The 27,989-nt window shown below is 35.7% G+C and overlaps 1 protein-coding gene across 1 annotated transcript in view; it reads left to right on the top strand.

The window, feature by feature from the left end:
- Positions 1-27,989, top strand: part of UTRN (utrophin) — a 608,259-nt gene that overhangs the window by 495,881 nt on the left and 84,389 nt on the right. Inside the window, exons 55-58 of the mRNA XM_011962010.1 lie at positions 9,439-9,707; positions 13,448-13,594; positions 15,793-15,871; positions 18,998-19,058. Of these exons, the coding sequence (XP_011817400.1) occupies positions 9,439-9,707; positions 13,448-13,594; positions 15,793-15,871; positions 18,998-19,058 (556 nt within the window). The remainder of the gene's footprint in view (positions 1-9,438; positions 9,708-13,447; positions 13,595-15,792; positions 15,872-18,997; positions 19,059-27,989) is intronic.

Below are 27,989 nucleotides of genomic sequence, written 5' to 3'. Positions count from 1 at the left end.
ATATTTTTAGATTAAAAAAGAGATTGCATTATTTTGTTCATCAGTTTGCTCAGGAATCGTCTTTAAAAATTATTACAGTTAAAACATTACTGTTACTACAACTATTATTTTATTTAAGCTGCCATTTCTGTTTCAGTCTGGAGCAGTCAATTTTGCTTAATTTAAATATCTTATTAATAATCATAGAAAAACCCAGTTATTACTTAATTTAGTATACTTGTGCATGTATAGTTGAGTATAGTGGGTATAGTTGTGTATGTGTGTATATGCATATGCATATACAACTTTATATAGTTGTGTATGAATGTATATGTGATGAATAGTTAATAATAATTTTTCAGATAAAAAGTACATACGGGTTAAAGTTTTCCTCTTTGGTCCTTTGACAGATGGCTGTGTCTATTTAGTGGTATTTAATATTTAACTCAGGGCATACTGTTTAATTTTTAAATATTTCCTGATATTTTAGAAAACCAACTATTAAGAGTATTTTTCTTCTCTGTAAAATCTCACATATTTTGTGGTCTAACAAAGAATTGATAAGTGACATGTTCAGTCTATTATGTCAGTCCACTTTATGCCAGTATTAGCAAACTTATGCAAATACAATTTCATAGTTATTAAATGAGTGAAGATTTGAAATTATATAGTTTAGTAGAAGTTACTTTTATATTCTCCATATAACTTAAGGTTACAACATTATTTTCTTGTATGTAATAAAATGAGTACAAATTACACATTAATTAATACAAGTAATTGGGCTAGTAAAACTAATGGGTGTTTTCTCCCAGGGCTTTTGTTTTCCTCATAACAACTTTATTAATTGGAGCCTCACTCATTGTAAATGACAGGCACACAGCTTCCTTAAGTGTAGGCATGAAGGGGAAGGCATCGGCCTCCATAACCGAATCATGGTAGAGACGTAGCTGACCACAGGGACTGGAATACCACCCAGAAGGCTTTTCTCCATGTCTTCCTTTCTGCTTCTCTGTACAGGTTTTGATTTTCTTAGCTTTTCTATAACCGTATAGCTCACAACCTCATACCAGGAAGGGCTCACCCTTCTTTAGATCCAGAATATTCCAGGAGAGGGCTCTGGTTGACTCGGCTTGAGTAACATGGGACTCAGGGTCTGCTAGGATTGGCAGACCCTCTTCATAATAGCATGCTAAATGGAGGAAGTATCCAATCCCATAAAAGAAGGGGAAAGTGAAAAATGGTGGTAAATGCAGACATTCCCAACAAGCCAGCATTTCACAGGTGCTGACCATGTGCCACACACTGTGCCAGGAAACTTACCTGCCTTGTTTAATTGCATTCTCATAATAACTTCTTGAGGGTGAATACTTACCACCCATTCTACAGATGAGGAAACTGAGAGGCTTAGAGACATACTGTCTTCTATGTGACAGAGCCAAAATATGAACTAAGGCTTATGTCACAAAACTTGATGCTCTTAAAACTGCCATAGTGTACTATCTTAAACTACTTCAATAACAGTTAGTATTTGTAGATATTCAGTAGAAACAACATTTTATTTTCTATATTCTTCGACTTTAAAATAATTCACACAGTAATTGAACATGTTTATAACTCTTTGCTTTTTTCTTTACTGTTTCTCTTTCTTCACTGAAATACCATACTGCATAATGGAATCATAAACATTTCACTGATTTCCTAACACTGAGGGAGAAGGTGTCTAGGCAATATTAGACTTTGTCTTTTTAATTTTCATATAAAAACTTGAAGTGTAAGTAATTGCTTTCAGGCCTATAGATGACAACAATAATTTCATTAGCTTCTCAAGTCCAATTTAGATTCATAAAGTTGTAATGCATGAAAAAGCACAGAAAAATATAATGTTACTTTCTTTTCCGGTGTTCTTAACTACAGAGGAGTAATGTGATTTTTCACAAATTAAAGTTCTGTAATATCTGTATGAATATAATGCATCTAGTCTTCAACTTTTCTAAAACATAACGAGCCAGCTGAGTAAGCCCATCGATTGGGTAAAAATTTGGAAAATGTTTTTCATGCTAACTCCTACCATAGTAATAAAATCTCATTTAAATAACCAACAGTCTTCATGAAGAATTATATGATAAAGGTAGTAATAAAATCTCATTTAAATAAACAACAATCTTCATGAAGAATTATATGATAAAGGTTTGTTTGATGGACATAGCATTTTCAATTAATTGTTTACCATCTGTTATGTTCTCTAATCAGTGTTACAGCCATTCATAAATCACATTTGCCTCAAAAAAAGATGACAATAGTTTACACGTGTGTATTTTATTATAATCAGCATCTGGGACATTACTTTCTGATTTAAACATAAAGGACAGGAGGATACAAGGCTCTTTTAGTGCGGTATAATGTACTTACTTTTTGTGATTGTTGTTGTTCTTAGTAGAAAGCTGGAATCTTCCAAGAATTGGAGGTTTTGTCATTTTTTAAGCAGTGTAATCCTAGCAAAGGCATAAACTCTCCTCTTCAATTAAACTCATCACTTATTTTGGCAGTACATAAACATAAGCCATATTTAACTTATAAGAATGGCAGAGCATGGATAGAAAGCTCCAGACTTCTTTGTAGCTCAATCAATCACTAGGGGCTGTGTTTAGCTGGGAAGCAGCCTTGGGAGAGATGGGCGGTTGTGTGGCAAGAAATAAAAGACTGAATCTAAATCTCCTGTCCTTTGATTCTTGAAGGAGAAAGGGGAGAATTTTCTTTTTTATTTTCTTTTTCTAGTTAAAGATATTGTACAGAGATTGATTTGTGCATTTAACAAGTACGTTTTGAGTGCCTACCATTTGCAAGGGAGTGTTCTAGATACTCGGGATACAGTAGTGGGCAAAACAGATGTTTTTTTTCCTCCTGAAACAGTCTCAGCTTTTCCTTTTTCCTTTTGTGGCCACCCGCCTGCCCCCAGTGACCCATCTGTTGATGTCCAGCCCAAATGAATTAATTTGAATAAATCACAAAACTGCCACTACTTGGAGGAAATTCAGGGATTATTCCTGAATGAAGAAAATGGAAAGATCTCAGGTTGCTTAACGGGGCCGTGATTGTCTGTTCCAGGGACTCTTTGATCTTCCTGCTTCTTTCCTTGGAGTTGTGTCTGTCTAGTGGTTGGGCCCTGCTTCTTCCTCCACTCAACGCTGGGCTTACTTACTTTGGCCACTTCACAGGGAGAGTAAACCTTGAATATATTTAGACTCCAATTCTGCTTCTATTGACTTCAGGTCAGTGGTGCCATGTAGCTCCCTCCACAGTGTGTTTTGTATTCTGAGTTCCTCTCCATTTGTGTCCCTTCTCTTAATAACTTGCATTTAATATTTCTGGAAGGTAGTCCCTAAGTCTATTTACTTTTGAGGTCTTGATGTTCCCTAAATATATCTATGTTCTTTTTTCTTTAAAAAAAAGAATTTGAGAAGTCCACTGGCAGCATGGATGAGTCCATGCCGTCTTTATCATATCCATATTGAAAGATTTAGGCTGCATATTAACAGGTGAATCTGCTCTGAGTAGCCTCTTGTTATTGTCATCCTTATAATTTATTAGATTGACATAATTAGAAGCACTAATCAGCCGTGGCACTTGATGATGTACTTGTAATCTGGCTCATAATGAGTGGCTGTCATCAGTTATTGTACAGAGTAGGAAATGGTCAGGGCACTCTCAAACACTGATTGAACATTTCAGAGTTACTAAATGGATCTTAATCACTTAATCAGAAAATTAGGAAATAATGTATTTCCCAATATTTTCATCAGAAACATCTTTTGGTCATGAGAAAAGAGAGAGAGAAATAGGAGGGGGGTAAAGAGAGAGAGAGATTGAGAGAGAGCAAGTCAAGTCTTTTCCCTTGAGTTCTTATTGGCTAATCAACCTGATTTGCTTACGTGAAAATCTCTACAGATATCTAAACCTCCCAGAGCTAGTTATAAAATAGTAAAAAGGAATGAAAGAGTAACCTTCCTCAAGAGCCTACTGTGTGCCACACATGTGCCAGTAGTTTTCTATGTATTAATTGAGATTGAAAGAGACAAGGAATATATCTAGGACTATGTAACTAGTTAGTATTAGAACTGGCATACAATCTCCTAATCTTTTCTTCTATCAAATTGTCCAGCAGTAAAAATGCCAGTTGTGAATTTTTTCTTTACTTGTTTTAATATTTCCTTTTCATCTTTTAGCAGAATAAAACAATATGATTTTAGATACATGCAAAAAAGTAAATAGTATAAATAAGGTATTTGGAATTACCATACTTGAAATGACTTTGTAAGGTTGATCCTTCTATTTCATGATAGTTTTTTATAAGTGCTTTACACAGATGTGAGAAAGAGGAAGAAAAATGATGTGAAAATATGTCCACTTAAAAATGTAAAATTGAATGTTCTCAATAAAAAGGAGCGCTAAAAATTCTATTCAGTCCAACTCAATTAAGCAATTTTATACTGAGGAAACACTAGTCTCTAGACTGGCTACTGTAAAATCAATATGGAAAGAAAGAAAACATTCATGACATTGGACTTTAAAACCTGAGTAGAAAAGCCACAATGGAGATTATAAATGTTGATATCATAATTGAGAAAAAAATATAATACATATGGGAAATGTTTATTAGACAATAACACTGGGCTAATTCTAATACATTTCTATTATTATTTCATGGGAGAAACATGGTTTCATTTTTAAAATTTAAAAGGTAGCTTTACATAAGCACTCAAAGGAAGGGTTTTTTTCCCCTCTACTGTTAAGATTTCTTTGAGATGTACAGAGGCTACACCTTCTTACATAATTGAATTGAGGTAAAATAGACTCTTGAAATATTTTTCTAGCATGAGAAAATAGGGTTTGCACTTGATAAAACTGGGCTGGGCAGGTCAAGTAACTGGCCTAGGAGCAATGGGCAAAATGGGAGCAGGACTGATTCCAAATCCTAGTCTCTGTTCGTGGTCCAGCTTTGAGTTTTCACCTGCATTCTAGTGACGTATATTATAGTCTTTTTTTTTCATGGTATAAAGGAGAGTGTGACATAAATGCTGTGCTACTAATTTGCATATTTGAAGAAGTAAAGGTAATTGGATGACAGAAAACATCAGGATTAATCTTTCCTTTTTCCTTTCTTCCTTTGTCTTCTTCCTGTTTCTTCTTTCTAAAAGATAATTATCTGTGCTCCCTTAAATAGATTTGTAATGCAATAAATAAGTTGACATTTAAAATTATAAAACATGAATATAAAATAAGTATAATATTCATTATGTATAAATATATAATATAAATAAATATAAAAGTTTAAGTAAGAGGCCAGGTGCGGTGGCTTATGCCTGTAATCTTAGACCTTTTTGGAGACTGAGGTGGGAGGATCACATGAGGCCAGAAGTTTGAGACCAGCCTGGGTAACATAGTGAGACCTCATCCCTAAAAAAAAAAAAAAAATAGCTGGCCACTGTGGCACGTAACTGTGATCCCAGCTACTCAGAAAGCTGAGGTGGGAGGATCACTTGATCCAAGGAGTTTGATGCTGTGAGCCATGCTTATGCTACTGCACTTCAGCTGGGGCAACAGAGCAAGACCCTGACTAAAAAAAAGTGATGTGTGTTTATATATATATAAAATTATATATAATATATACATAATTTTACTTATGTTTATTATACATAAATATATATATTTTCTTCTGAGTAGTTGAGGGTATATGTATGTAATAAAAATTAAAATATAATTCCACCCTCAAATTTTGGCCGGTTCAATGGGAAGACCCGAAGGGTGGAGAATGGAGAGTGACAGGGTACACACACACACACACACACACACACACACACACACACACATACACACACACACTTTAGAGAGTAGGAAAGTGACATAGGAAAAAAAAGTCTTCTGGTCTCAGAATTGCTAGCAAATTTATTTGGTTTTCTCCTGCTGTTTCCTCTATCTCTAGCATTAGCCTCTATTACACCTTTCTCAATGCAAATTAGATTACCCTCTTATCACTGAGCTTCATTTGCTCTCTGGCCTCCAGTATTTAGGGACTGTGCTCTGCGTGGGGTTGACCCAATGGAGTGGAAATGTCCGATGAGCTTCAGCTACATGGTCCAGAGAAATCAATTGACATGCCAATAGGCTAGCTGCATTCCATCCTGACAACCTGTTAGAACCACCTGGGGAGCTTTGGTATCTATCCATGCCAGACCTTTCACTGACTCATTACCTTTTGGGGAAGGGCCCCTGAATTATCAGCCTTAAAAACGAACTCAATCCCTCATTGTGAGGGTCATTTCTAATACGACACCAGGGTTCTTCACTGGTGGAGAAGATTCTCTACTCGTGTAGGTGGGCTTTAGCATTTAGCACAGAATACCTATTCAGAAATTCTCAAGTAGCATTTGTGATTTTCAAATGAGAGGACTTTATTTTTTTAAGAATGCAATCATTTCCTTTTTTTTTTTTCATTTTTTTTCTGCCTTTTGGATGTTTGAATTTATTTATTTATTTATTTATTATTTTACCCCAAATAGTCATACCTTCATATTTCACATGTTATTTCTTCTTATGTGTTTCACAGACTTCTAGAACGTTTTTGTTTTGTTTTTTACTTTGCTCTGTGCTTGGCTTAAAGTATGCGTTCAGCTGAGATTGTTGCTGCATTGGGAATCTCTTATTTTGACTCAAAAGTGATTCGTTAATGTTTCCTTTCTGGCAGACAGATGGTGAATTGAACATAGAACTTTTCTTTTCTTCTGAGTAGCTACTTGAGTGGGGATTATGTAAGAAATACTGCACAAGGACTGCTCAATCAATAGATTTTTACATTAAGGAAAGACAAAAATGTCAGAGGCAGTAGATGATGTTTTCTCAGAAGACAAAGAACCCATGGGCCTCCCCGTGCCAGGTTATTTAATGTCTGACAGAACGAGTTTTTACTTTATCTGAGGAAAATTACCATAATTAAGTTGTCCGTTCTGAAATGAGTATTTTTTTTTTACAGTAGTCCATGCTTAAGATATATTTTTGAAAAAGCCCAAGTAACTTATTAACAAACACAGGTGTTTAATCATAAAAGTTACCACCTCATGAGACTAAGAATGATTTTTTTTATCTTAGGTATAGCATTTTATATTTATATAAAATGTATACAATGTAAGTATTATATATCATTCTTTAGATGACTTTTTTTTTTTTTTCTGAGATGGAGTTTTGCTCTTGTTGCCCAGGCTGGAGTACAGTGGCACAATATCAGCTCACTGCAACCTCTGCCTCCCAGGGTCAAGCGATTCTCCTGCCTCAGCCTCCTGAGTAGCTGGGACTACAGGCGTGCGCCACCATACCCAGCTAATTTTTTTGGTATTTTTAATAGACACGGGGTTTCATCATGTTGGCCAGGCTGGTCTCAAACTCCTGACCTCAGGTAATCCACCCGCCTTGACCTCCTGCCAAAGTTCAGGGATTACAGGTGTGAGCCACTGTGCCTAGCCTAGATATCTTGCAGGTATAAAGATTTAAATAAAGTTTGCCTTTCTAATGATACACCAGCCTTCAGAGAGTTTCTTTCTCAGAAAGCTTTGCAATCCTGACATGTTGCATGTTTTAGGGCTTTTCTCTGGGCTCCTTGATGGTTATTTGAACCTGTTTCTCTAATTCACTTATTTTTTTTTATTTTTTATTTTATTTTTTTTGAGACGGAGTCTCAACTCTGTCATGCAGGCTGGAGTGCAGTGGCACTGTGTCCACTCACTGCAACCTCCATCTCCTGGATTCAAGCAATTCTCCTGGCCCAGCCTCCTGAGTAGCTGGGATTACAGGCGCCCACCACCACGCCTGGCTAATATTTATATTTTTAGTAGAGACAGGATTTCGTCATGTTGGCCAGGCTGGTCAACTCCTGGCCTCAGGTGATCCACCAACCTCAGCCTCCCAAAGTGCTGGGATTACAGGCATGAGTCGCCACAGACCTCTAATTCACTTATTTTCTTTCTTTATCTTGTACTGGTATGTTCAGCCTATCTACCGATTGTGATGTTTTCTCTTCTTTCCTTCAATTCAGCTGCCAAGAGATTTTTGAAGTTCCCCTGTAGACTTCCACCACTTAAGCGGCACAACTCGTAGTTCTGTGTTTGCTAAATATCAATGTCTAGACTTTTTTGGAAATTTAGAGAGACAAACATATGTGTTCCGCCACCCTTGACTTGACTTTTATATAATATTTAAATAAAGTCAGGCAGAACAATTTACACTGAGGATGAAAGTCACGGTTTAGGAGAGCTCGCTTCTGTGCATTTTATGATGAAGTTCATCTTATGATGATCATTTTCCAAGTGATTTGGAACATTTTGAGGTGAAGTAGAAATTGCTAATGTGCTGTGTACTGAAAGAGGAGATGTTATCACAAAGAAGAATGTGTTTTCTGTCTCAAATTAATGTACAGTTTATGTCGATTGCACTGCCTCTTTATTTGCAGCAGACAGTTAGATACCACCACCAGACCAGCTAGATAGGAAAGGAGGTATTTTAAGGTGTAGAAGATAGTGAAGTCCCAGGAGTGTGGAACCGTGCTGGAGACCTTTCTAAGCTGTCTTGAGAATTTCCCCTCAGTGTTGACCGCATTTCTCTGCCCTTGCTTTACCAGCTCCCCATCTCTTATATTTCTGACCCTTGGCTTTGAACTTGACTTTGATTTCTGTCTGTATCCTTTGCTTCTGCTCTGGACGGTTCCAGCCCACATCCTGTGGCCTATCCATGTGGTATGCCTGCTATTTTTATCTGAAAAAAGTTTATTTCAGGCATTGTGGAAGCCCCCTTGTTCTGTTACATACTTAGGGTGGTCCTTGAAATCTTGCTATCTTCCTGCTAAAATGTTTGTGGGCTGCAGATGATGCCCTTTATTAAAAAGAAACTGCCAAGAAGCCTTAGAGATGACCACTATCTAAGGTATGTTATTTGTCTTCAGTTATTTATTTTTAGGAACAAAATAAATTAATCTTATTTTCTGAGAGTTTTTGCTTATAATTTATAGTCATTCTTCATTAATTATACTTACCATTTCTCTTGAGAATACTGAAATGAAAAAGTGTCTTTGGATTTTGTGTAACTAAATTTATGATAAAGAAAAATTGGTTTATTTCTTGTGTTATCTTCTTAGATTTCAGTGGCTTTACAAGTATGTTAAAATTCAAAAATCAGGTGAATTTACTAATCTCAGTAACTGTTTTATTCTCCTTTCGCGTGTATGATTAGGTGTAGCAGAGAATTCATGGATGAAGTATGGAGAATTTTTTCTTGACCTAGACAATTTTTATCCTGGAGTAATTTTTTCTTACTTTTTCTCTGTATACCTCAGTAACTATGGTAACACTCACACTTGGCTATTAAGAATATACAATCAGACATCCAAATTGTTTTTTTTCTTTTTTTTAATCACAGAATTGACTCCTGAGGAGAGAGCCCACAAGATTGCCAAAGCCATGCGCAAACAGTCTTCTGAAGTCAAAGAAAAATGGGAAAGTCTAAATGCTGTAACTAGCAATTGGCAAAAGCAAGTGGACAAGGCATTGGAGAAACTCAGAGACCTGCAGGGAGCTATGGACGACCTGGATGCTGACATGAAGGAGGCAGAGTCCGTGCGCAATGGCTGGAAGCCCGTGGGAGACTTACTCATTGACTCGCTGCAGGATCACATTGAAAAAATCATGGTCAGCATCATTGTCTTTGAAGGATTTTTAAGAAATGTTTTCTTGTTAAATACAACATAAATAAAGAGAGCCGCACATATAAATTGTTATAAGGGATTGTTACAAAGCCAACACTGCTGCAGCCTCACCCATCGGGAGTCAGGACAGATGCCTTCCATATGACCCTCACCATTGGAACCTCCTGCCCCCAAATAACAACTAATGCAACTTTTATGATAATTTACATTTATTTTTATTTTTTATCCAACTATGCATCTCTGGACAATATAGATTAGGTTTCCCTATTTTAAAAAAATATTTTTAATCTCCAGATTTCCCCTCTCTTCCTTTTTTCTTTTCTTTTCAGTTTATTTGTTAAAGACACCTCATTGTTTGTTTTGTATTGATTCCCAGAGCCTGGATTTTGCAGAGTTGCGTCCATATGATATAGTCTCCAGGTTGCTCTCTACTCTGTATCTCTTGTAAATTGGTGGTTGGAGATAGAGATTTAATCAAAAGCACACTTTTTTACTGGGAACTCTCATCTATAAATTGCATCTTTTTGTATATTAATGAAGAATTAGTTTAGCTATAAATTCTGTTTGTAGTCAGGAATTGACCAAAGCTATGGATGTTAGACCTATGGTTACCTCCCCTTTGGTCCCCATATTCTAGAAGAGCTCCAGAAAAAAAGTTAATAAAATTTAGATAATAAGAGATATAAGAGATGATTTAAAGTGTACCCCAAATCTCATTGACAGTGTAGTCAGATAAAAATAAGTACTGAATTTTGCTAAATATTATTAAATATGTCAAAGCAACTGGAAAACAAAATCCTTGGGGATAATCAGATTATGTCAGCTCTCTGAAATTATCGTTAATCATTCTTATTTACAGAGTACACACCTTCTGGCAGGAGAAGGGCTCAGGAGTCACACCTGCCAACAGACTGCCAGTTAGCACCTTTGATACCAGCAGATGTTCTGTTTTTATGGCAAGGAAGGCCACATAGTCTCTTATTCTGTTATAGGAAAGTGCAGTCATAACATGATAAATTGGTTCTTTATACTAGAACATACAGCAGTTCTGAAACCATTTTAAAACTTGCTTTATCTCAAGCCCCTTAATTTGGAAGCTCTTCAAAAACAAAAGATAAACTTTCTTGATACAAAGACTCCTCATTGCCATATAGCACCTGACCATAAAATGAAAAACGAAAACCAAAGACCTTGTTTGTCAAAGCTTTTTAAATGTTTTAACCTGTGGCTTATATAGAGAAACATTAATTTTGGAGAAGAAAAATTTAAATTTCTTTTTTGTTCCAAAAGATTTTTAAAGCCTGTCTTGAAGTTATATTCTATTTTTTTAAAGTTTACTATCTTTTGAAATAAAATAGGCTATTATTTGAAATTATATGCATCTCAAAACATTTTCCAGCATTTCATTTTTAATCTTTAATAGATAAAAAATAAAAAGATGGTGATTTTAAAAGCTAATTACAGTTCTTGAGTCCTCCAAGGTACCTACCCATGGAGAGAATTTTTTTTTTTTTTTTTTTTGAGACAGGGTCTCGCTCTCTCGCCCAGGCTGGAGTGCAGTGGCCGGACTTCAGCTTACTGCAAGCTCCACCTCCCGGGTTTACGCCATTCTCCTGCCTCATCCTCCCGAGTAGCTGGGACTACAGGCGCCCGCCGCCTCGCCCGGCTAGTTTTTTGTATTTTTTAGTAGAGACGGGGTTTCACTGTGTTAGCCAGGATGGTCTCGATCTCCTGACCTCGTGATCTGCCCGTCTCGGACTCCCAAAGTGCTGGGATTACAGGCTTGAGCCACCGCGCCCGGCCATGGAGAGAATATTAAGGCATACAGTTAAAATCATGACTGAAGAAACCTTGAAGGATTTGAATTCTGTAATTGTTCTCAAACTGAAGCTGAGGGACCCCAGCCTTTTCAAACTCCAGAGTGAAACATTCCCTTTGCCCACCCTAACCCACACCTCCTCTTTCCCTGTGCTTCTATATTAATTGTGAATTTTTTACACTTATAAATGTCTCTGTTACCATACAACTGCTCTTCTTATTTAATTGTATTTGTGTGTTTGCTTGTGTGTGCACATTCTGTAATCTATTAAAATGCCAAATCTGCAGCAACGGAAAAAAACTACCTCAGCTCTTCTCCTTCTATACTGCAGCAATTCCCATGAATTTGTATGCTTCCCTTCTTCTACCCTGTCTTTGAAATGTTGGTAGCTGCAGGGTTCGGTGATATTTCTTACTTTACACATGTTGACCTCAAAGTTCCAACATTCATAGTTCTTACGCTGACTCTAGTCTCTTAAAGAGCCTCCCTACTTAAAGAGTGAACAATGTAGAAATGATGAAACCTGAGGGCCAAAGCTAATGGGATATTTATGACACTTACTACTTTTTAAATTTTTTTTATACTTTAAGTTCTAGGGTACGTGTGCACAATGTGCAGGTTTGTTACATATGTATACATGTGCCATGTTGGTGTGCTGCACCCATCAACTCGTCATTTACATGAGGTATATCTCCTAATGCTATCCCACCCCCTACCCCCATCCCTACTACTTCTAATTTAAGTTTGGTACATTATTCACTATAATTTTGTGGTCAATTTAAACTTAAACTGTTTTCCTTTAGTATCCCAGTTCTGTTCTCCATTCTGTTTTAGCTGAAATATTGCTCAAATATCATTTTGTGGGCCTTTGTCAATAGAAATTAATTCTGCCTCTTTTGGATTGCATGTCCTGTACTGAATAGTGAGCGTCTATTCCCAAGCAGCTTCCATTCTTCGTTGGGGACATCAAGAATATGGATGCTCATAATTACAATTTCTGAGCGTTCTTAGTTGTTTTAATGATTCTAGACCTTGCTCAGAGATGGCATTTGTCAATTCTAAGACTCATTTACCTTTTTTCCTGTAGACTCCACTCTTCCTGCCCAAGGCCTAACCACAGAGTGATTATAAATGATTTGGACAGGGATAGATCTTACCTCTTGAGTCTGTAATAGGCATTGGTTTCATGGTTAGGAATGCTGTTTCTGCTGGTCACTTTCTAACTTAATTTTAAGTGGAAACATGTTAAAATCAAGTTGTTGGATTTGATGAAAAAATATTAAGGTAGCTATGTCAAAACAGAATAAAAAGAAAATATGAATACAAACTAAAGATAGAATCAACATCAGATATCAGTAAAGTGGAAAAATAATGGCACACATTTTCCAGAGTAAACTGCATATAATGAAAAGCATGAAAGGAAATACATAATCATTTAAATACGTTTGAATTATTTTTCTCTTCACACACTTATTTACATTCTTTGGGTAATAAACAGTGACTTTTTGGTTATTCATCCAAGTTACCGAAGACCTGAATTAAGTCAGCTGTTGTTGAGTGGGCGACTGTAGTTGATTTCCTCTGAGATGGCCTTGCCATTTATTTGGAAGTAGAGTTCCAGGACCCCACATATACCAAAATTCATGCATACTTCAAGTCCCACATTTCCCCGTGGAACCTGCATGTACAAAAAGTCAGCTCTCCATATATACATGGGTCTCACGTCCTGCAAATACTGTATTTTCCATATGTATGATTGAAAAAAATCTGTCATAAGTGGACCCAGGCAGTTTGGTTGAGAAAAACGGACCCATGCCATTCAGATCTAAGTTATTCAAGGATCAGTTGTACTAGCTTTTGTTATATTCTTTTCCAATAATATATTTTTGGTTCTTTTCTTCTAGGCATTTAGAGAAGAAATTGCACCAATCAACTTAAAAGTTAAAACAGTGAATGATTTATCCAGTCAGCTGTCTCCGCTTGACCTGCATCCCTCTCTAAAGATGTCTCGCCAGCTAGATGACCTTAATATGCGATGGAAACTTTTACAGGTGTCAGCTTATTCCCCTTTGTAATGCAGGCTTTCACCTTGGGTGGCCTTTAAACCCTACCTCACTATTCTACCACTCACCGTTTTCTCTTTCTTTATTGATGATATTTGATAATGAATTTAGCATGTGATGACATCAGGTATTTGTCTTTCAGTATCTTGAACCTAAAGGCCTCCTTTATTTGTAGAGTTTAATTCAATTTTTTGGTGTACTATTCATATGATATTTGTGGAAAATTGCAAAAGGTTAAATAAATCACAGTAATTGAAACCTGTGTTGGGTCACAGAAACATTTCTCACATAATGGCTCATAAAGGAGTCATTTTTCTTACTTTCATCATGTATTTTTTTGTTTCATTTTGAAAAATTAGGAAAGTCTCTATTGTTTTTCCTCTAACTGGTTGCTATTTAAATATCTTTCTTATTTTTTTCAAGATAGCACATTTATACCAGTGGTGTTTACCTTTAGTTCTCAGATTTCAGCTAATGCAGTTGGTTTAATGACTCCAGACCTTATTTAAATATGCAGTTTTGATGTAGCACATACAAACATTTGAGAGATATAATATTTTATCGTATAATAGATTTGCTGAATTAATTCAAATATCCAAGCACTCAATGGTTCATATTTTCTTAGTGAAATTGAAGAAGTAAGAAATTAATGTATAATATTTTACAATCTCAGTCTTTGAAAAGAGTGTTAATAACCTAGGATTAGTAAAGCAAAATCTGTTAAATGTATACATGTTTTTCTAGTGGATGGAACACAGAAATATTTGCTCTTTATTCTTTTTTTTTCCTTCTGCTTTGTTTCTCTAATTCATTATCTTCATGTGATGATTCTTATGGTCCATCTTGATTTACTTCCCATTCTATTTCTGTTATCACTATTCCAATTAGAAGTCAGGGAATATGTTATACTTGAAAGAAGATATGTACTCAGTCATCCTTAACTATGATCCTGGTCAGCTCTAGAGCTCAGATGTTAGTTACTGGTTGGATAAGAAGAGAAAAATCTATGCTGGTGGGCAACACTGTTGAATTACAGGAGTAATATTTTCTTTACTCATAAAGTTTGGCATTTGAATGCTTTTAGGCCTTAATGAACAAAGTGCATACTAATGCAATTTAAATAGCTAACCAGGAGGAACTAGTGCTGTCCAGGGAACCAGACATACAGTTTCATTTAAGGACAGCTGCAAATGAGATTGTCCTTGTAAGTGGAACAATAACTAGCATTACATGACCAAGGCTAGAAAAAGGAAATGGAAATGTCAGTAGGCTATGTGCAGTTGTTATTGATTTGCATTTAGTTTCTCAGTTTAGTAACCCTTTACATTTTCATAATGCAGATAACTAACTATAGAATGTGTATTTTACAAAGGCTGGGCATGGTGGCTCATGCCTGTCATCCCAACATTTTGTGAGGCTGAGGTGAGAGGGTCGCTTGAGGTCAGAAGTTTGAGACCAGCCTGTGCAACACAGGGAAAGCCTGTCTCTACAAAATTAAAATTAAAAAATTAGCTGGGTGTGGTGGTGTGTGCCTGTAGTCTTAACTCCTTGAGAGACTGAGGTGGGAGGACCACTTGAGGCTAGGAGTTCAAGGTCACAGGGAGCTATGTTTGTGCCACTGCACTCCAGCCTGAGCAACAGAGTGAGACCGTGTCTCTAAAAATAAAACAAAAATAAAGATGTGGATAAAAGATGTAGAGTATCCAACCTGGGCAGCATAGTGAGACCTTGTCTCTACCAAAAAAAAAAAAAAAAAATTAACCCAGCATGATTGCACATCCGTGTAGTCCCAGCTACCTGGGAGGCTAAGGTGGGAAGATTGCTTGAGCCCACGAAGTCGAGGCTGCAGTGAGCCATAATCGTGCCACTGAACTCCAGCCTGGGCAACATAGTGAGACTCTGTCTTTACAAACAAAACAAAACAAAACCCAAAAATGTATATGAAAAAATATGGAGAGTACATTAATATGCCTGTACAAACTTAAATATATGTCTCAACCCCAAGCAGAGATGATCAGATACAAATTTGGAGGAAAATAAGATGTTGCATACTCACATGTCTTTTCATTCTCTGTTTATCTTCTACCACCTCACTCTATCCTTCTAACTAGCCACTATCTGATATTATTAAAGTTATTGTTTCAGAATCAAATTATTTCCTCTGTCTCATATGTGTATGTGTACAGGTTTCTGTGGATGATCGCCTTAAACAGCTTCAGGAAGCCCACAGAGATTTTGGACCATCCTCTCAGCATTTTCTCTCTAGTAAGTGCTAAGAAACTGGACTGATCACATTAATTGAATGAATTAGCATTTTCTTTCACTTTAATTGAAGAAGCCGTATTCCTTGCTATCAATATGTTTATTTAGATAGATGCATGTAAGGAGGTACTAACATCAATGAAAATATTGCTTAATGGTTATTATTTGTATTAATGTAATGACAACTGAGAAATCTTCAAAGTAGAATAGAAATGAATTCATCTTTAGCTATGGCTTTTCATTGGAACGTCTGTTATGATAACTAACATAGTATCATATCATCATTGCTGTGTCATAGGCAAAGATTATGAACTTTTTCATAATAAAGAAATCAGTTTTATATTTTAAGATTTTAAATTAATTTTTCTGCTTAAAAAGTGCCTATTTAAAATAAACCTTCAACTTTTAAAGTAAAAAAAATCACTCCCCATAAATCTTTAAGTGGGAAGATTTTGATTTATTAGGCTCACTGCGATTATATTTAGTTTTTCTTCTATTCAAGTATTGCATATGTAGCCAAACCACCTACGTAGAATTTTATGTAATATTTTTCAACTGGAATTTTTAAATTTATGGACCATTCTTGAGATCTTGAATAAACAATTTGAGCTTCTACTTTATTTATCATTCACTGCTGAGGATACTAAAGAATGTAGGATTTATAGTCAAACAGATTGAATTTAAACATTTATTCTGCCGCTTACCAGACCTGTGAATTTCTGAAGGTTGATTTCTTTGTCTTAAAATACCATATTACCTATTTCTTCTGATTGTTTTGAGAACTCAGTGACAAGGCATATCCAATTACACAAAGCACCTAGCACAGTTCTTGACACAAATGCTTTCAGTAAATATTAATTCCTTTCCTTTCATTTCCTCTGGCAAATATATGTAAGAAAGCAATTTGTTTCATTTAATTCAATTTAAGTAAACCTTAAAACTTAGGACAAAGCTTGTTTCTCAATCATGACAGTTTTTTTGCAACTATAACCATAGAAATAGCTAAAAAATACTGTATCTTCTAACTAAATTGATTACATTATATTTCCTCTTAATCTTTTTGTCACTATTAATAAACTGCCTTACTTCAGTTAAAGGTTGGGCTTTTCTTTTACAATTTCAAGAATCTTTATCAGTCATTTCCTGCCTCTTCCTGCCCTGTACCTCTCTACCTCTCACCATCCTCCCTGCCCCCTCCCCTACCTCAACACCATATAGTTTTTCTGTTTCACAAACCTTAGACCTTAGCTAGTTAATCTTTGAGTGATATAGGCCTTCCTGGAATATACTGTGTATCTAGATGCCCGGACACATTTTTAAAGTCTGGATACCATCAACGTTGATGAAGTAAATAGGTTTGCTGTATACTTATTAGATATTAAGTATTCCAGATTTCTAAAGCTCAGTTTCTCAAAATGTAAAGCTGTGTACCAAGATCAAATGAAAGAGGAGTTTACAAAATAATTGAGACTGTATTTACAGTTCTAAGTATCAGTTATCTTTAATATTGATGAAATGCTACACTTTCACCTAGCAATCACTGTCATAGTAGAAATCAAGCACATATTCTTTTGGAAGTGAAATATTGTGAAATTTACACACATTTTGTGCAAGTCAAATGCATGGCCTTGTATTATCTAACACTGAGAGTCCAAGGAGGTGGAAGTTATTCAAATCAAAACAATTATTAAAATGAGTGGAGAAGTATAAACAAAGTCCCAATTAATAAATTTAATAATTGTTGTCCTTTGCTGCTTGGAATCTTTGGCTTTATTATATTTCTTGGACTTTAGCCATGATTATAAAAGAAGCCTGTTTAGTTAGGCACAAAATAAAAACTGACCTATTAGCCTGGTGCCAACACTGAAATGAGGTTGGCTCTAATGAGAAATGTAACGTACCTACTTCCTCATTTCATCCCTTTTTTATACTTTGGTGGGCATAGATTGAGAAAAGAATATTTGCCTTTTATAAAGAGAGGAAGAATTGTTGAGTAGAAAAATTGCTCAACTGATATTCAGAAATTGAGATCACATCTGAGCTCGACCATTTATTTACTGGCTATCACTCTTTGGGCAAGTTATTTTATCTCTACGCATTTAGTTCCTCATCTATCAAATGGAACTTTAACGTGTATCTTGCTGGCTTCCTTACCAAAAAGATATATTTGAAACTGCTTGACAAAGTTTAGAATGCTGAATACTTGTAAGATATTAATGTGACATGAAATTGAGAAAAAAAGTGTTGGTGACAACTGGCTACATGAGGATCTGATGATATTTGCAAAGTATGAAAATTCAAAGTATTATCTGAATGTTTGTATTTGTTCATTTAGCAAAATTCTTTTATGGCACTAAATTCACATGTACTATTCTTCTCAAGTAAGTCTTAAAATAATTGGTTAATGTAGGAATAATGTATTTTTTATAAGTAAGAAGTAACTAGAATTGAAAAAAAAAGAAGTACCTCAATTAAAAAAAACCATAAAATCTCAATCATAGTAAGATCTAGTGCAAAAATAGGAGACTGGGTTCTCTGTGTGTTTCAGATGAAAGTAAGAAATTGGGATTTTTCTGCCTAGACGATTGCCTTGGTTCTTCACAACTTTTTGCCTATTTTTAAATTTCCTCTTTTTAAATTTTGTAGAATAGAATTTATTTAAATGCCATCTGTACTCAATATCTCCTCCTGTGACTATGATGCAAAGTAAAGAATGTTATTAGTCATCTAGAAAATTCAGTCTTCAAAAATCTCATTTTTAATCTGGATATACCAGGTAAAATTAATTTTGGTTTTATCAAAAATATATATGGAGTACAGTTTCCAGATGGCACTAAGGTTTAAACTGTAGTATTTATAAACAACACCATTTGAAAATTTAAAAGTATTTTTATCAATAGGTTAAATTAGTTGGCATTAGACCTTGAACCTGTATTGTTTCTTGTTTTACTTCAAATGAATCCTTAAAGCCATTTTTTGTTTGACCCAGTGGATCTCATAATTACAGGAATCCAGCTCAGAAACCAGAGCAGTTCATTGAATTTGCTATAAAATGTTCAGTTGTTTTGCATTAAGGTGTAAGACTTTTTGGTTTCCAGCGTTTCCAATAATCTCCCTTTGTTTCCTCAGCATCAGTCCAGCTGCCGTGGCAAAGATCCATTTCACATAATAAAGTGCCCTATTACATCAAGTAAGTTGATTTTAATTCTCCCTTATAATACCAGGAAAATCATGTTTTATTGATAATTTAAGAGGCTTCTCCCCCCATAACTTTTAAAAATGGAATTCAGTCCTGTTATCTGAAGGAAACTATGATATATTTAATATTAAAAAGAAACTAGTTTTAACATGGTAATTATATTATTCATTTATTAGGTTAGGGATATAGGTGTGTTTAGCTGATATATTTTAAAGTAGAGATTAAAATATCTGGAGACAGACAATAAGCTATGATGGCTCTACTGTACTCCAGCCTGGGCAACAGAGTAAGATCCAGTCTCTAAAAAATTAAAAAAAAAAAATTGGAGAAAATGACAGAATTTCAAAATACTCTTGACACAATGATATTTGTCAAACTGTACAAATTCTAAGCCATTTTTCCTCCTCCAAGAAAATCCGTATAAAAATGTCTTATACTCTTCTTATTTTATTCCACCAGTAGGAAATAATGATTTATCATGAAAAAGTTAAATATTGTCAAGTTTTTCTTTGTCTTATAGAAGTTATCTGCATTATTAGCATAGGCTCATCATTCTTTGATTTTGTTGTCCAGTTAGTTTCTCCTTCTTGCATACTGTTTCTTTTTCCAACATGACATTTTATAAGTTTTGTATAATTTACACAGGCTCTTAGTAGGCCTTGATCCTTGGCTTAGGGCTATATATTGTCATGGAACAGAATGATTAAATACTACTTCTGCAGTCCCTTGTGGCGTAACTTAGTAAAGATATTAATTTACAGTGTGCTCTAGTGATGAGTCATACTTCACCCTATTTTATGTGTCAGATGAACAGCATCATAATCATGACAACACTTACTTATTGTCAGGAGACAGCTCTGTCTCAGGTTAACTGTGTGACCTCAGGTAAGTCAGATGAAGATCTCTGGGCCAAGTTTCCTTTATATCATTTCTAAGATGGAGTGTGATATCTCCAAAATCTATGCAAATGCTAATAATCTGCTCTTCCAATATACTTCCTGAAAACATTGTGTGAAGTCCATGTTAGTGAAATCGTCTTTTCTTAATAATTTTTTATTTCAGTCTGAGATGTAAGCTCAGAGTAAAAAACAGGTTTGCCTAATATATAATAAATATAATAAGCAATTTATGTTTAATTTAAAAATATAATAAATATAATAAGCAATATATATTACATTATCTTATGCGAGTTTAATATTTTTATCAGTGTATAACCTACAATGCACTGAGTTGTGAACTGAGTTGAGAACAAGGTATTGAAGCAATTGATTGGTGTCAAATTTGCCCATGTAAGAATGGAAAGAGGTCAGATGCTGGATAAGTTGGCATATTTCTAGTGAAATAAGATGTGATTATCTAACTGAAAACATTTAAAACTGTTTACATTTTTATTGTACACTATAACAATAATAATAGTAATAGTATTAGAGAACTTTAATTCGCTTGGGTGAATATTGACTTGATTTTAATATTACAAATTTAGATATAAATCTGATGTACTGTGGTAGGCAAAATAATAACTGCTCCCAACCCCCGAAAGATGCCTGCATCCTAAACCCTGGTACCTGTGAAAATGTTCGGTTACATAGCAAGGGAGAATTAAGGTTGTAAATGGAATTAAGGTTGCAAATCAACTGACCTTTAATTAGGGAGATTATTATGGGTTATCTTGATGGGTTTAATGTAATCCTAGTGGCCTTTAAGAGTGGCAGAGGAGACAAAGAGAGATTTAAGGATGCTAACTACTAGCTTGGAAGGTAAAGGAAGCGGACATGATCCCTAAATGCAGGCAACTTCTAGAAGCTGGAAAAGACAAAGAAATGGGATTCTTTCTTAGAACCTCCAGAGAAGGAATACAGCCCTACCAACTTTGATTTTATCCCAGAGAGACTTTTCTGTAGCAGCAATAGAAAATTAATGCATGTACTATGCAAAAACCAAGAAGGTCATGCAAATTAATTGAAATTAATTACTTATTGAATTGACTTAGAATCCTTTATCATCTGATTTTTAAAAACTGCAAACTGGATCTAGTTTTTGGGTTTTACTAGATAAAGAAAATATTAAATCTCTTGCTTTATATTTCTATCATGATTATCTGTGTGGTTTGGCACTTTTAAAGTGCATCCTTAATTTTAGCTCTTTTTTAAAACTGAATTTCCGTATGTTCAGGTTAATTATATACGACTGAAAATTAAATTGTCTAAATCAGAATTTCTCTAGTTCAAAATGTTTATAATTTTGGAAGAATCTAATAGGATTGTGTTCTTGTTCTTATGGGGCAGAATTCTTATGGGGCAGATTGGCAGAGTAAAAGTTAGCTTTACCTAGCTTCCCATTGGCTAGAGCACTATTAGCAGCTCTGGAAAATAGATATAATATAATGATGGCCAGTATTTTAAATAATAACATTTAGGACTGTAGCATTCTAAAAAATCTTCTCCATCACCAGTAAAAGATTGGATTGTTTAAAATATATGTTGTTTTAGTGTTAAATGTCTTTTAAGTCTTTCAAATTTTTAGAAATGTGCCCATTTGTATATAGCAAATTCCCATTTTCACAAAACTTGTTTAACCAGGATCTTTCATTGTGTAATTTAACAGTTTATTTCCTCATGCAGAAGGAACATCAAATTCTGAAGGTAGAGTTATAAAAGCCAGTATTTATGTGTGAAGAATTGTTATGAAAACAAAATTTAATTCCCAAATTAATAACCAAACAAACGGTGAATGAAAAAGCTTTTAATATACAATTCCTTTTGCATGGCTTCAAAAGTAGAAGAAAAATGTTTAAAACAAATTTCACATGATTGCCATGCAAGGATAATTCCCTGGGGCAAATTTAGAATGTTTATGGCCAACAAAAAATAATATTCAGGTAGAAATATTCAATGTTTTCGATGTTTATATGGCCAGAAAGTTGAAAGGAGACTAAGAAGGACAAATTATTTTTATGTCATATTTTAATTTTATAGATCACTTAAAACCCACTTTGATGGCTTCCCACTGCATTTCTGTCTCTCTAGGTAATTCGTTATTAATATTTTGAAGTGCACTGCGGTGGCTCCAGGACTCATGTGTTTGTAGAAAATGATAGAATATAAATCTGAACTGAAAGAGTCTATATAGTATAAATCCCTCTATTCATTAATAGCTTAAGTTAAAACTAGTCTATATAATATAAATCCTTCTATTTATTAATATCTTAAGTTAAAACTAGTCTATGTAGTATAAATCCCTCTATTTGTTAATATCCTAAGTTAATACTAACATTCGAAAATTTTATTTGCCGCCTCTAAGGTAGACTTTCTGAAACCAATCTAGTGATTTCTTTTTTCCTGGAATAGTGCAATGAGAGCTCATTGTATTCAGGGTTTAAGAACATTTAAAATGGGGCCAGGTGCAGTGGCTCATGCTTATAATCCTAATGCTTGGGAGGCCGAGGCAGGTCGATTGCTTGCCCCCAGGAGTTCGAGACCAGCCTGAGCAACATGACAAAACCCTATCTCTACAAAAAATTAGCTGGGCATGGTAACATGCGCCTATAGTCCCGGCTACTCAGGAGGCTGAGGTGGGCGGATCACTTGAGCCTAGGAGGTCAAGACTGCAGTGAGCCATGATCACACCACTGCACTACAGCATGGGCGACAGAGTGAAACTCTGTCTCCTTTAAAAAAAAAAAAAGGCAGAGAAAAAGAAAATTTAAAATGGTTCTTGCTGCCTTCACAATATACGATAATCTGCCATAAAAGCCAGATCTCTCTCATTGTAAATTTTTGGTTATGTATTTTGCACAAGTTAACTAAAAGTTAACTTCCAGGGAGTATGAGGGATAAGAGGAATGAAAGCTTTGGGTTCGGTTGAACTTTCTTAATGCATCACATTAATCAGTAAAATTCACCACTTCTCAGTTTGCCACAGAAATAATAGTAACATATAATAATAATAAATAGTTGCTGTGGGAAATAATAATGATCATTGTAATAAATTACATTTTTGAACAGTCATTTGCCAGGTGCTGTGCTGAATTTTGTGCATAGATGATCACTTTTAATTCTCTCATTAGCCAAGTGAAGTATAGGTACTATAATTACCCGCATTTACAGATAAGGCTTAATGAATTATCAATAACTGCATTAAAAGTAGTTAATAAGTGCACTTACAGCTTGCTTGAGATTACATAGCCGGTAAGTAGAAGAGCTAGTATTCAAACCCAGGGATTGTCTACAGCTCCTGAACTCCTGATCACTCTGCAGTGCTGTGTCCTGGCCTCAGTATTAGTTGAGTCAGAGGATGGAAGTTTTTAGTCCCATGGAAACTTTGAATAGGATGAAGCATTATATTTAGGAAGGAGGATAGTAGTGGAGAAAGTGTGAGCAAACATCTTTTCTTTCATACCGTAGACTGGTTACCACTTACTATGCACCTCCTGTGTGCCAGCAACTGCGCCCAGCTGTCCAAGGACAAAGCCCATGCTTTTTCCAGTACTCCACCCTGCCCTTGTGTAGGCTTTTCCATAGGCTAATTTCTACAGGAGGATCTATTTTCTAGATGTTTAAAGCAGTTTCACACTGTGGTCTGGTAATGGAGAAAGGTACTTTTTCATAGATAGGAAGATGTCATTCCCACAGTCCTTGCCAGTTGGACATTGAGAGGAGCTCTGAGGTGGGGAAACACACTCTTTGGCCTTCCTGTATCTTTCCCCATTCACATGGTCCGAAGATTTCTGTCAGTGGGTAGATTTAAATATCTGTGGGTAAGATGGCCAACAAAGCTGGCTTGTAAGTCCTAAGGGACTTGAAACACAGATGGTTCTCTATACATCTGGCCTGTTGGTAAGTCGCAGTATTTAACAGAATTTAGTAAGGTATAGTTAGGAAATAAGGTTTTCCTTTTTCCTTATGACATCTTCTCTAAAGCTTGAGTTGTTGACTTTTCAGTAAGCATTTAGTTTTGCTACAGATGACTATTCTGTTCTTGTGACAAGGTGTCACCATCACAATTTAACAATTCTATAGCTCGGTTTTTCCCACTGGAGTCTGAAGTGCGCACGTTAATTCTTCATAGAACCCTAAATACAATGTACAATATCACACAACACACAGCTTTCATTATGAACATATTAGTAACCTCTGGTTATATATACCATGCATGTCACATTTTCTAAAACTGACATTCCTCAATATTGCAAAATATGACCAGCATAAACTTGTCTACATCTATAAAATTCGCAGTCTTACATTTCTTTCCCTTGTTCTAACTCCCTCTTTGAGAGGATCAAAATGAAGATCATCCTCAATTTATTGCATCTCTCTTTTTACTTTTATTTTCTACTCTTGTGTCCATTATTGATAATCCTGCAAAGCTCTTTTAGACCCCCTCTCATTTCCCAAGGCCACCCGCTACCTGCCCTAATCCTTCAGTAAACTGAAAGGAAATGAAGTTTGTAATAGTTGTAAAATCTTGGGGAGCGAGTAGTTGATCTTTATCGCAGTCATACAGTTCATTTGTGTAGATTATATAAACTTGTCTTGGCAGAACTACGCATACCATCTAGAGGAGAGAATTCATGCATATTTCTTTAGAAGAAGTGTGTACCAGCTTAGGCAATACAGGAGAAATAGTCCTTCCCTAAAGAAGGGCAGAGAGGAGTATCATCAAGGCAATCTCCAAATACTCAACCTAACAGGAAAATGAAAGCTAACAAAGTATGTATAACAGCAACTGCAAAGAATTAACATAAAGCATTTTATCATTAAAGGTTATACAACACTTATCCCAGAACAGAATAAACCCATAACAAAGGTATAATTAACAATGAAAAAATAAACATAGCTCTCTCCAAAAGGGTCCCTACAGCAGTCTTTATTTCTGCCTTCCCTCTTCCGTGAAGGTGAGGGATGGTATCTTTTCGGTTCCAGTTTTTTAAGTGAAGAACTGTTGGGCCACACTTTGAATCTCTTTCCAGAAGTGGAGCTTGTGGTTTTGGTTTTAATGATAAAGAAGTAAATGAAATAGAAGCACAAGAAAAATGTACTGGAGAGTCTGTTTTTCTAATAGTCTGTGACTCTGTTTTTATTGAAAATAAATATTTAAAACTCACTAGGCCAACTCTGCTGATGGGGAGGTAAGAATAAAATTGATCTATGAAAGAATGTAAGTACTTTAGGATCACTAAAATCCTGGGCTTGGAGGGGCTTCAGATAAATGAGCATAAGCATACCTTGGCTAACTAAAAATCCAAACAGCAGAAAGCCTGCCCTGCAGCAGCCAGCAAACCATCACTGCGAAGAAATCTTATGTATTACTGTTGTCCTAGTTAATTGAGGTAATTTAGGTGGAACTGACATTGTCTTTGAGAGACATTAGGTAGTTCAGGACTTAAAATATCACCTTCACTGCCATTAATCTACATATTGTTGGGCCATGGAGTAGTATTTTGGCTTGGAATCTTCTAGATTACCCAACTCTATTGCATTATAATGGCACCATCAGCCTTACTGGGCAATTTGATTTTTAGGGTGAGGGATACAGTTAGTAGAGTTCTACCGTACAATCTAGGTAGGATCACTGTGGGGCCATTCAGAGAGGAAAAAAGATACCTATACTTTATAAAGATTAAATTTTTAAAACTGCCATTGCAATTAGCAAAAGTACAGAAGTAATAATGTTTAAAATTGTAAAATAAATAGAAATATGCTGATTATAAAGAAAAATAATACAGTAAAAGATTTCATATAACCATATAGAAAAAATTAGAAGTAATTAATCCCTACTTTTAAAAATACATAAAAGAAAGAGATAAAGTAGTAATTTATTTTAAAATAAAAAGCTAAAAGCTACAAATCCAGCTTTTAAAAGCAAACTTAAAGGATACAGTGATCCCCTCAACTGTTGTGGGAACATAGTCCTGTTGTTAACACCTTCAGATGGGGGCATGCAAGGCTCCCCAGGGCCAGTGCAACAACCAGTGACCTACAGGAATTTGGCTGATGGTCTGAATCTCCCCAGTTTGAGAGTCAGGGAGATGAGGGGAGGGTTGGGTAGGAGGTGGGGTTCCCTATGAATTCTGGGCTCATGTAGAAATATTATCAAGCTAGAGGCTCCCCTGGGTTTACTGAGTATTTGCTTGTTTATATTTCTAGACAATCTAGTACCCTCAAGACAATTATCACCTATCCCTCCCCTCGCACATAGGCACATCAGTTTTGATCATTAATTCTACTACTTTATTTAAAAACGAACACAAATAAACTTTGCCTTATTGTTTTGTAACAATGGTTCTATTAGTCATACATGCAATATTGACATCTTGTATTTTGGGGTGTATGGTATGGTAGCATATTTTTATATAGTCCTTTCCATGTTTGTATCTTTAAATCTCCTCCTGAGTGTGAAATTATTTTAAGTGTTATTTGTTTAAGAGACAGGGTCTCACTCTGTTGCCCAGGCCAGAGTGCAGTGGTGCAACCATGGCTTATTGGAGTTTTGTACTCCTGGCCTCAAGTAATCCTCCTGCCTCAGCGTCCTGAGTAGCTGGGACTACAGGTACATGCCACCAGGCCCAGCTAATTGGATTTTTTTTTAGAGATGGAGTCTTGCTATGTTGCCCAGGCTGGTCTCAAACTCCTGACCTGAAACAGTCCTCCTGCCTTGGCCTCCCCAAATGCTGGGATTACAGGCATGAGACACTGTGCCCAGCCTAAATGCCTTTTATAGTCAAATCCTACAGAATTATTCATAATTTACAATGTTGTCTTCCTGCCTCTTGTCTTCATTATCATGAGATACTAATGGCATTTTTTAAGGAAGACTCTAAACTTTTACAGTACCTGTTATCAAGTGGGATCATATATCTTATTTGAATTTTGACAGAATTTTTTTTTTTCTTGAAATCCTGACCTCCACACTTCTTAACTTTTCTCTTAAGTTAATTTTTTGTTTCTAAAAATATATGGATTTCCTGCCTTTAAAAGCTTAGAGGACTGTAGACAGTGTTTGTGAGTGGATGAGGAAGTTGAATATAACTTGAGGAATATGTAAGTTACTCCTACAGCTTTCTCACCCATTACCTCCATCCTCTCCCAGGGGCTTTTCCACACAGGCACACACACCCACACCCAAACCCACACCCACACACAAGCATGTGCATAGAGTGAGAATCAATGTTACTGATGAGGGTACTCCACATTCTTCCTATATTCTAGTCTTGAGTGAAACAAGGACTGAAAAGATTATAAATTCCAAAGTAAGTATACCACCTCTCAGATCTTTAAGAAGGTGTTACTCAAATAAATGATGTCATATCAGATTACCAACATTTGTTTTCACTCTTCGTACTTTAGGCAGCTGAATGCAAAATTGATTAGTTGGGGGCTCGTGCCTGATTGCTGTATATATCTAACTTCTATAAGTGTACATAAAGTAGATGTTAATAGAACCTGTATTTTGTTCGTGTCAACTTCCTTTTCTGGAGACTTCTGGTTTTCTCATAGCACCTCCCACCTTCTAATACACTATATAACTTGTTTACAGTGTTTCTCGTCTCTTATTTTTCCCCATCGTGAGGCATGGCCACTCCACTTGGCACCATGGAGTTCATAGCTAATATTTGTAGGACCAGTTTGAGTGCAGGAGAAAAGATGGAAGCCAAACAGAAGTGTCTTGAGTGGTGAATGGGACACGAGGAAGTAGATATGGTACACTACTCATTGGTGAATTTTGTCTGTGAAGGAGAGAAAAAAAGTGATAACTAGCAGAAAATTTAGATTTGAGGTAGGTGTGTGTGTGAGTGTGTGTGTTCGTGTGTTTAAGAATGGCTCGGGAGGCTGAGGCAGGAGAATGGCGTGAACCCGGGAGTCGGAGCTTGCAGTGAGCTGAGATCCGGCCACTGCACTCCAGCCTGGGCGGCAGAGCGAGACT

Source organism: Colobus angolensis, unplaced genomic scaffold (assembly GCF_000951035.1).
Source record: "Colobus angolensis palliatus isolate OR3802 unplaced genomic scaffold, Cang.pa_1.0 Scaffold58, whole genome shotgun sequence".
Classification (NCBI taxonomy): Eukaryota; Metazoa; Chordata; class Mammalia; order Primates; family Cercopithecidae; genus Colobus; species Colobus angolensis.
Note: the sequence above shows the minus strand (reverse complement) of the source record. Positions and strands in the feature narration are given on the sequence as shown.